Source organism: Brachypodium distachyon, chromosome 3 (genome assembly GCF_000005505.3).
Source record: "Brachypodium distachyon strain Bd21 chromosome 3, Brachypodium_distachyon_v3.0, whole genome shotgun sequence".
In the NCBI taxonomy this organism is placed as follows: Eukaryota; Viridiplantae; Streptophyta; class Magnoliopsida; order Poales; family Poaceae; genus Brachypodium; species Brachypodium distachyon.
Window position 1 is genome coordinate 18,657,865 of NC_016133.3, and position 10,876 is coordinate 18,668,740.

The 10,876-nt window shown below is 43.4% G+C and overlaps 1 protein-coding gene across 4 annotated transcripts; it reads right to left on the minus strand.

Moving 5' to 3' along the window:
- Positions 1-752: 752 nt before the first annotated feature.
- On the minus strand, positions 753-6,600 carry LOC100841752 (succinate dehydrogenase assembly factor 1, mitochondrial). 4 transcript variants are annotated; one of them, XM_014900051.2, is made up of 5 exons: positions 6,268-6,600; positions 6,031-6,154; positions 5,881-5,955; positions 2,286-2,591; positions 753-1,163 (listed from the first exon to the last, which is right to left on the minus strand). In XM_014900051.2, the coding sequence occupies exons 4-5, from the start codon at positions 2,547-2,549 to the stop codon at positions 1,146-1,148; spliced, it is 282 nt and encodes a 93-aa protein (XP_014755537.1). In that variant the 5' UTR covers positions 2,550-2,591; positions 5,881-5,955; positions 6,031-6,154; positions 6,268-6,600; the 3' UTR covers positions 753-1,145. The 4 variants fall into 4 exon arrangements, with proteins under 4 accessions (XP_014755537.1, XP_014755536.1, XP_003573651.1 ...); XM_014900050.2 differs by having other exon boundaries at positions 2,286-2,577; positions 6,031-6,150; positions 6,268-6,599; XM_003573603.4 differs by having other exon boundaries at positions 2,286-2,577; positions 6,268-6,599.
- Between the last annotated feature and the right edge of the window lie 4,276 nt (positions 6,601-10,876).

The following is a 10,876-nucleotide window of genomic DNA, read 5'->3' on the forward strand; positions in this document are numbered from 1 at the left end:
ACCTAAGCCACCAACCACCCCACAAGTGCCACCAGATGACCAACACAGGGGAGAAGGTAGCAGGGAGCGACCTCACCTCTCACCAGTATTGCAGCGGCGGTGATCTGCAGCCAGATTGAATGGCAACTCGACAACAGACCGAGATACAGTGGCAGCGGTTTGGGCCCTGCAGTGGCAAGGGGCGATGACATAGGGATGGTTCCAGCATCAGATGTGCTGCTCCTGAGAGGTGACCCTTTTGAACTTTGAATTGTACCATCAGAAAATTATAAGTGAGGAACTTAGATCTAGTTGACTGACCATTAGTGCAGCCGAAGGAGAATGTTCTTTTTAATGTGACATGTATTTCTTTATCAAGTTGCTATATCACTGTAGGATAATAGTTCACTCCTTCAACCCAATTCAATATTTTCCATGTGAACAGAGCTGATATCAGATAGATTAAAAAAATAAAAACATTCGATATGTGGATTTAAACCTTGGACACGCACAAGTTGGCCAGATCAGGCAATTTCACAAAGCATACATAAATACACTCATGAGATTAGAAGATGGTTCTAACAGCTATTTAAACTGGCCTAGGCTATGAACTCAGTAAATTTTAAATATAAACCTTACAGCAAATTAATTATTTGCAACAATTGCACTGCTTCCAAAGAATAACAGAAGTGAAAACATGCGCCGAGATGTACCATTTTTAGAAACACAACTCAAATTTAAATATAAATTACTATCCGAGTTAGGCCACATCATTTTTCATGAGTTTGATTCATTTAGCGTAAAGGTGGGCGAATTTACAATACATAAAAAATAACAGAAATTCTGTGTTCAAACCACATTGTTTAGTCTAAAATTACTCCAATGTAAATGCTTTCTCACATTAAACTCTCGTCCAATTGATCTTAGTGATACCAAAAAAATCATACATAAACATCACTTCGATATCCAGAAGGCAAACAGATGTCAGGACATTCATCTGGATATGTATAGGCAAATGAAGGTACTACATAGAGTTACTCGATAAAAAGCTTCCATGTGGCCATTTTGATGTCCCTTGGACACCATGAAAAGGAATTATGCAATTGCATGCCCTTTCTGTTTACTTGTCTCCCAGTAGAAACACCAAAAGCATGATAGGTAATTCATCATGGAATAGAAGAAACCTGAAATTTTACATAACCAATGCAAGTACGTGAGAGGGCTGTCTTAGCGATAGGAGGCACTCAAACAGAATATCAATATATTGTTGTTACCTTTATTGAAACTAGATTACACATCATCAGATTATGACACTTGAGATGTTCGCACATAGCAAAAGTGGCACAATCTTGCACTAGTTACTATTTTATAAACAAAGAGAAGCATGTGCTAAAACTAAAGCTGTGTGAAGTGTAAAATAACATATGCATTGGATCTTTGAATATTCAAAGAACAGAACCAATACAGTATAAGAAATGTTCTGGAGCAACTACTCTCAACTTTAAATATCTTCTGCACAAACTACCAACAACTATTTAGTTGGAAGTAAAATCCATATTTCAACCTTGAACTCTTGACTGAGTTCAGGTTTCACCCTCCAATATCTACTTGGGTTGATTTGACCCGCCAACTCCTCGTACTATCTATAAATAAACTCTTCATACCGGAGGTGGGATTGACCATCTTTGACTCCGGTTTATACTGAGTAAACCACCGCTTCAGTGAAGACAATAATAGAAGACCTGGTGGGAAACACTGACATCATGGGCATATAGCAGCCTGGTCCCCGTGCTTGCCCTATGGGCCGGTAGAAGGGTCACCGTCTAGCAAAATGGGGCAACAGAAGCAACACTGGCGGCAAAGGCGTCGTCAAGCGGGATTGGAGAAATAATTGGGAGGAGAGAGAACACAGGAGAGAGGTCTTCTATTATTTACTTAGTTGACATGGCGGCTTACTCAGCAGAAACCAGAGTCAAAGGATGTCAATCCCACCTAAACTTTGATCTGAACCAGTATAAAGAATTGGAGGGTGCAAATAAGAACAAATAGGAGTTGAAGGTCGAAATATGAACTCAAGAAAGAATTCAAGGTTGAAATATAGACTTTACTCTTCACTTGATTATAACACTTTTTGGTTGTTCAACATTCATGTGCAAACAACAATATGTATAGCGAATAGCTATCAACATTTTTTATTGCAAAAGAAAGAACTAATCAGTAAATCTCATGTTATCATGTAACAGCTTACAACATATCCTTTGAGCATTTATCAGAATTAGGGAGACAGAGCATTAGATTGTTAATACCTTATTTATTTCAAGAGTAGAAAGTCCAGTAATATCAGGATTCTTGAGCTGCTCAAGCTGCCGCTTCCCTCTTCTGACCAAGTACTCAATGTACACAAAGTTCCTGCGGTCGACATTCCTCGCATTCTCACGGAACTCTGCTGAGACAACAGACTCAATCCTGTGGCGCTCCTCTGGAGACTTGAGCCGCGCTGTGCGAAGAAATCCTCTGTATAATGCCAAGGCCTGCCTCTGAATACCAGATAACTTTGCACGGGTCGTCATTTCATCCTCTTTAAGCAATCATCAAAGCCTAAAAAAATGAAACTACCAAATGAGTTATCTCACAGTGATCTGCATATTTTGCAATAGAAATGATACTGCTCTGGATTTTGATACAATTCGACATGTGGCACTATTTTTGTGCCAATTCATCAGACATACTATAAAAGAGCCTCCCGGTACCATTATGAAAACACGGTTATTTGCAAGATCACACCACTACCACTAAGGGCTCGTTTGGTTACAAGGGGAGAACAAACGGTGACATAAATTCCCTAGAGGTGATTTTGAGGTGCAATAGGGATCCTATTTAACCACCGAGGAGATCTCCCCAGCTCCCTGTGTACATTTCGCACTGAGGGAAGGGTTGGAAATCCCAAGCACACACAACAGAACAGAAGAAGATTTCACTAAGAAGAATCAGAACCTTGCATTAGTTACCATTAGAGTAGGCCATACGATAAACTTGATCTGTTACACACATCCAAATGTAAATAAATTATCATGTGTGGAGCAACAAAACGATAATACATCACAACGGTCAACGGTACAAAACATTGACTTACTTATTGTGCTGAGAATTTAACAAGCATATTAGAGACATCGAGCAAAACCAAAGTGAATCTAGATCATCAGGTAGCCATCTCAAAGTTCAGAATTTAATACTCTCACAAATAAAAGTCCATAGTTTAAGAGAATACTACATGCATCAATTATCCATCAAAAGTTTAGAACTTAAAAGTACATTACATGCATCAATTAGCCATCTCAAAGTTCAGAATTTGAAGCATTCAAATGGTACATTACAGAAGCCATAAAACATCTGTGAAAGAATAGGACCAGGAATGAAAATAAATAAACCATAAAACATATCTACTACTCCCTCCGTTCCTATATGCATTAAAACCACGACAAGTATTTAGGAACGGAGGGAGTATCTACTATTCTAGCATACCAAGGTGGATTGTAGCTTTATTTCCAATCTTAATTCGTTATTAAAGACAAATTCAATTAAAAAATTGCAAGAAAATAGATCTATTCTAGCACGCACAATGGAGGGTTGCCCAGTTGGGAGAGAAGGGAAGTCGGTCGCTGGGGGGCGGCGTGGGTCCAATGGATGTCTTATTAATCGATGTATGTTTATTTATTACTCATAATGTAACACAAAATCCTTTTTCTCCATATACTCAGTAACACGACCTACATATTTGTTGATGTGCACAACACACCTGGTAAATCACATTCCTTTGAGTTTCAGATAAATAATTTCTTTTTAAAACCTCGGTGAATGTCAATTGTCATTGAGTAATTACCATTCATAGTTTCAGATAAACTTCATGTTGCTTACTCTGAGGATGCCTTGCTTATACTTTTTAGGTGGTAATGTCTTATCCATTGCAATTGGATCCTAGATGCATATGTGGTTGAGCATTGAAATTTCAATCTGCATTTTGTCTAGCTTGCAATCTGAATTTTGTCTTGTTTGCAATATTACGGTGAGATCTCCACCACAATTTCAGAAAATTTGGTACGGTTTATTTTTATCTTGCTTCTACCAGAATTTTGGTACTGTCTACACATATCCCATCTTTCATCTATTTTTATCTTACTTGTAGAAAAATTGAAATGGATAAGGTGCCAGACTATGAACTGGTTAGGAGGGACAGAATGGCCAGAAACAAGCAAGAAATGGCGTAACTTTCTTGGTCCTGATATAGAAAAGCAAGCTCCAAGCCTTTATCACGACAATCCTCAAGAATAAAACAAGGACAATATTGGATCCAATATTGTGGCAATGATGAGTGCATGATTCAATTCACTTTCCTTCCAATATTTACCGAATTTTACACTCATTGCTCTAGCCATTCCCTTCACATATTCACTTGTCTGCCAATGCCAATCTCTTAAAGCACGACGAACGCACAACACCACTTGCAGAAACAGATGTGTTGTGGGTTTTCTATCAGCTGAAACTATCTTTGTAGCTTCTGCAAAAGCTTTCAAAAATGCTCCAATTCCTTCAGCTGCAGTCCACTCTTCATCGGATGGTTCTGCCACTTCATTAGAATCACTTGCATAGCTATTCAAGACTGTCCTATAAGTCAGCGCTTCTTCAAGCATTGTGAATGTAGAGTCCCAGCGATTTGACGTATCAACGGCTAAGCCGGCCTTCTCAGGTAGATCAAACGTGGTAGCAATTCCATTAAATGCTTGAATTTGTGAGGGTGAGGAATTGATGTGCCTATAGAGATCACGAATCTTGGCAATTCCATTACGAATAATAAGCAAGCCATCTTGAACAAGTATGTTCAGAATGTGGGCGCAACATCTCACATGGAAATCTCTACCACCACGTAACAACCCATGATCTTGATTCTCTTTGAAGCATGCAACTGCTGCTGTATTGTTGCTAGCGTTGTCTAACGTAAGCGTAAACTACTTACGTTTGATTCCCCAATCAGCCAATGAACGAGATAAAGCCTCGGCAATTGCTAAGCTAGTATGTGGATATTTCACAACCTTAAAAGATATGATTTTTTTGTTCAGATTGAACTTGGCATCAATGTAGTGTGCCGTGACACACATATATCCTAATTTCTGGTTAGAAATCCACATATCTGATGTTAGACAGATCCGTGAGTCAAGACTTTCTAATGCACCTTGCAACTGTTTCTTCATCTCCTCATAGGCCTCAAAGCAATCATTCCGAATAGTTTGGCGCCCATGGGTATTAAAAGTGGGTTGCATTGACTCTACCCATATCTGAAAGTACGGGTCTTCAAATTTTCTAAAAGCTACCTCCGCATGTATACAGAACTTAGCAAGGAGCTCTCGGCTTTTTTTAGGATCAAAGACAAATCCAAGGACTGATTGCTTCTTTTTAAGACTTCCTATAAATTTTTTCCTCTCTTCTTCTGCGATTTTGGGGCAGGCCACACTAATATGATTGATTAGACTACTCGTGCCAGAACTGTGAGTATTTGTCAATTTGAGTCTACAATACAAGCAGACGGCCTTTGGAATCTCATCTACGAAAACCAAATTTGGCTCAAAATGCTTCCAGACTTTTGATCTCCTAGTATTGGACACCACTAAGGTCCCATTGGCAGAATTACTAGTACCAGAACTGTCAGACATATTGCTGATATGTTTACAAGCTAGCCTGAAACAATACAACTTAGCAACTTTAAACAAAACACAAACAACACTAAAAATAATTCTACCAACTAGGTTGTTATTTGTGCTGCAAAGCTACTGCACTTGTGCTACAAATCATCAAGAGGCAAAAGAAACCAGGCAAGCTGCGTACAGAATCCAAAAAAATTGCAGATACCTGTACTACGTCTCCTCCTTCTGCGTAGATAATCACAAGTCTTTCTCCTTCCCTTATGAATTGTGACCCCGAGTTCTACAAGAAACACACAATGAGATCAATAATCCAAAATAATTGCAGTTAACTAATTATATTCTTTAAAAAAGATACCTGTACTACGTCTCGTAGGATCTGCAGAAGCTTATTGGCGAGCCAGGCGTCAAAATCCTCCACAGACGAAGAGGAGGCAGAGGACGTCGGCGGGCGTGGGGCAGCCGGTGACGCAGTGTACTGCCTGCAGCCGGTGCCGCAGTGGACAAAGAAAAAAAATTAGTTCTTAATCAACCCCCAAGAAAGAACAAAACAAATCAAAGATCGAAAATAAGGAACAAAAATTCAGATTGTTACGGCGGCTTGGTACGTAGGGGAAGGAGCTCCGCACACCGAGATGGATCTACATGGAAGGGAGGCAGGGAGGGCGAGCAGGGCGGCGGGCGTGGATGAGCAGCTCGGTGGAGGGTCTTGGACCGGGACAAGATGAACTCCGAGATGAGCGCCACGCTGCCGGATCTTCGTGGGAGAGGCGGCGAGATGGGCTTCGGCCTGAGTGTGGAGGAGGGTGGTGGGCGTGGTGCCGCGATAGCCGGAGGGTGGAGGGGGCGAGTTGCCGTCGGGAATCGGGAGAGAAGAGGGAATCAGGGAGTAGACCAGACCAGACCAATCCAAACCGCGTATTCACCCAGACCAAACCGATCCAATAAAAGAAAAATTCTATCCATTCGGATCCACACCAACGAAACCTGTTTGAATACCCGCACCGTTAATCCGCACCATTACCAGGCAGGCCTAGGCGTGGCTGGTGCCAGTGGCTGAGTGGCGACTGCTGCTATGTGGTTCGCAGTGGCCGATTGGGGGAGACGGGGAGATGGGCCGACTGGGGGAGATCGATCGGATCAGGTCGGGAAACAGGGGATGGTGGGCTTTCTTTTATGGGCTGGGCTTTTGGGCTGGCAGGGAGGGGTTAAATCATGTAGGCCTTTTTTCATTGCCGTTCGGTTTCTTTGCTTCTTTCGTTAACCGAGGGTCAAAACCGACATACCCGAACTAGATTCCGTTCTTCGAAGTCCAAAACCGAATTATGAACCGGAAGCATCGGTTTTTGGTTTCGGTTATTTCGGTTCTGTTGTTGGGCACCACACGTTGGCATTTCGGTTATCCGTTAACATGGCCACCGTTTGTGTACCTGAACGGTTTAGATTATTCGGGCTAGACCCGCATGCTTCTTCATTCTCCCTTCTCCGTTTCAAATTAGTTGAAAATACTTGATTAAATTAAAAAAAGCCATCACATTAGGAATTAGGATTTCACATAGGTCACAGTTTACATTTTAGTTGCTAAAAATCACTGTAATTATTTAAATCCTCGCTCGCTAGCGTCCAAGCCCATTTCTGATGATACCGGTTCACCGGTGACGTCAACGTGGTGTGCTGACAATTGACTTTCTGACTTTCTCTTCTCTCTCCTGAAGCCCTGCCTCCTCTGCTTCCTTTTCTTCTTCCCCACCGAAACTCCTCGCCGCCATGTAGAGGCGCTCCGGACACCGCTCCCGCCGCCCCACAGCTCCAAGACGCGGCGCGCTGCCCGCCCCGCCCTGTGAAACCGCGTCTCCGCGCCCGTGCGTCGCCCGCCCCCGCGCCGCGCCCGAGCCGGCCGCCCCCGCTAAACGCGCCGCGCCTCCGGCCCCGCTGCTGAGCACGCCGTCACGGGCGGCCCCGCTGTTGAGCACGTCGTCACGGGCGGCCGCGCCGCCGCCGATGCCGCGCGAGGCCATTGCGTGGTTGACGTGCGGGCCGCAAGCGCCCGCCGCCGCCTCACCACGCGCGGGCCTCCACCATCGCTCCGTTCGCAGGCGCGAGCCGCCGCCGTTGTGCGGCTGCCCCACCAACGCCGCCTCGTGCGGGCTGCACCGCGCCACAACACGCATCGGCCGCGCCACCGGGCGGGGGCGGCGCGTGGTGTGCAGGGCGGGTGCTGCGTGAGCCGGCGGAGCGACAGCAGGCGGGAGGCGACGACGACTCTCGCGGGGGATTGCAGAGCAGGGCAGGGGCGGGCGGGCGGGGGATCTCGCGGCGGCGCCGGCCACAACGAGGGATTTCCGACCGCAGTCGTAGGGGATTTCCAGACGGCAGAGCCATCGACGTGGACCGTGGTTCGGTTGATTGCCACGTTGGCAACCACGGTGGCCTGACCGGTGGGTCCTTCCTGTCAGTTTCGGGGTTTATCGCTAACAACTCCAGACTTTGCGTAATCCGGTGGTTTTAAGCAACTAAAACATAAACTGGTACCAATATGAAATCCTAGCCTGTAACGTGGTGGTTTTTTTAATTTACTCAAAATACTTTTACAAATAAAATAAGGCATTTTCATATTCCCATACAATTTACGCGTTATGGATTGGATTTTGCCTCTGTGGTAGTGCTCCTGTCTAATCTACCTGTCTAATCTAAATGCCGATCTGACTTGTCTGTCTCCGACATTTCTTATTTGACTTATCTAATTGTTGCATTCGATGCTCTCGATTACTTGTGTATATCGAGCCCACCCTTGTCCTACCAAAATTTGACAAATCAAATAATTGGTTGTAGTTTTGGTTATTCAAGTCAAATAATCGAGGACCATTCAAACAACTCCTCACGTCCTAGACACCAAACCAAACACACACCGAATCTTTGGTGGCTGCAAGCACGGTGCCAATACGATGGTTTCTTCCTCCCCATGCTGGCCATCAACGTGTTTCCTTGTCATCCAATCCAATTCAACCACTGCTTTCTCCCTGTTGATTCCATTCCCTAGCTGTTGTATCTATGGTTGTATGCGTATTCAACACATGTTACATAAGTATCTAAATGAAAGAGTCATCCGAATAACATGCGCGCACACGCTGCAAGCTATACAATCACGAGAGAGACACGTTGAGAACTTGAGATCTCTACCAAGACAGTAGGCGACCATGACACGCATGGAACAGACCTGGAAGTAATCCATCTGCGTAGGCTCGTACCCGACGACGTGACCACTGTGAGACATAGTGTGGAGGCAGCGGCCAGGCCAGGACCACTGGATCGTGATACACGCCTTTTTTTTTTACTTCAACATCACCACCAGATCATGCAGATTGCACCTACAGAGGCTCTGTCTCCAGTTCTTTTACCAAATACTCCTAGTTTTTTCCCTGTTGTGGAAGAGGAGCGCTGCGTGCATGGCCTGAGGTAGAAGAAGCCCAATTCCTGCCTTCCAAATCAATTTATTATATTGCAATTGTGGAAGGGGACGTGGTAATTAAGAGATGCTGGATGGGGACCGTGAGAAACAAATGGCAAGAGCCAAGGAACGTGATACACGGGCGTGAGCTGCAGTGGGCCGCATGAATCCAAAGGTCATCATCATACATCTAGAATTCCGATCCGAACGGTCCCTCTTCTAGCTACTCCCTGACGCCAATGATCAGTTCTTCGTCCTTCAGTGTTTTTGGCTGGGCTATTACTCCCTCCGATCTTAAATTGTCATCAAAATATTACATGTATTTAGATGATTTTTCAGAATAAATACATCCATGTTTTGATAAATTTGAGTCAAGAATTTAGAATCAGAAAGGGAATAGATGCCACGTCATTGAGGCTGTAGACCTGTTGCCCTGCGTTTTGTGGCCTGTTGGCCGTGCTTTTCACACTTTGCGATCTGCTGAGACAGATAACTGGCTGATTGTTTTGTCCGTCGAAAGATGAATGGAAAGGGGCGGGCCCTTTTGATCTAAAAAACAAGAATTCGGATCCAGAGCAAGTCTATATGCTTACTAGGTTATGTACTCCTTCTTATTCATAATTCTTGTCTCAAATTTGTTCAAAAATGAATGTATCTATTCTAAAAAACGTCTAGATACATGTAATATTTCGACAAGGAAGGGAATAACTGAAAATGCTACTTTAACAGTTGTTTCTCAGTAGCACTCTATATAAAATTGTAAAATAAAATCAGCCAAACAAAATAAATAAATGTACCACTACAAGAGAAATAGCGAGTAGATACATTATTTTTGGTTCGTACAGACACTATAATTGTTTCTACATAACTTTAAACACACTTAGTACAATGCCACAAAACTGCCACTACGGACAGTGTCGCTATGTGTGATGGTACACTAATAAAACGTCTCTATTATTTTAAACATTGCATAGAGACATTATACCGTCTCTACATTCAATATGACATTTCGTAAAGACATTGCATTGTGTCTCTATACTTTTTAGACATTTCATAGAGACACTATATTGTCTCTACATTCAATGACATTTTGTAAAGACATTAACTGTGTCTCTATACTCATGTGCTACATTGAAAAAATCATGTTGAAACCAATCCTTGAACTCAAGACCTTAAGGAAAACTACACACTCACCTAACCATCTCAACCTGATACCAATTCTTGCTTATACTTCCAATGAAATTATTATGAGTAGTCTGCTACATGTCTCAAACTTGCTAAGAATGTCTCTACACAGCATAAAATGTGTTTCAAATAGTGTCTCTAACCATATCGTAAGGTCATTTCATCAAATATCTCAAAACCATGTCTCTACATGAGTCTTTTGACAATCTATTAAATGCCTCAAAAAATGTCTCTACACCATAATGTCTCAACTAGTGTCTTTATATTTAAGACATTATCCATAACACCTCATAGACTGCCTCTACATGAAACTCTGTCTCAAAATTGTCTCTAGGTAGAGACAAAGAGTATATTGGCTCAATGAAAATGTCTCTACAAGACATTTGTGTTGTAGTGTACGTAGCCTTGTGTCGCACCAGTGGCACCCGGGGTACCACCGTTGCTTAACGTGTGGGTCGCCTCACTTGCCCCCGGAAAGGGCAGCACCCTGGGCAGCACCGCCCGAGCTGCCCGGGAAGTCATCGGCCTGGCAGGACTAGCCGGGCTGCGGGGGTCACCCCGTAAGGCAACA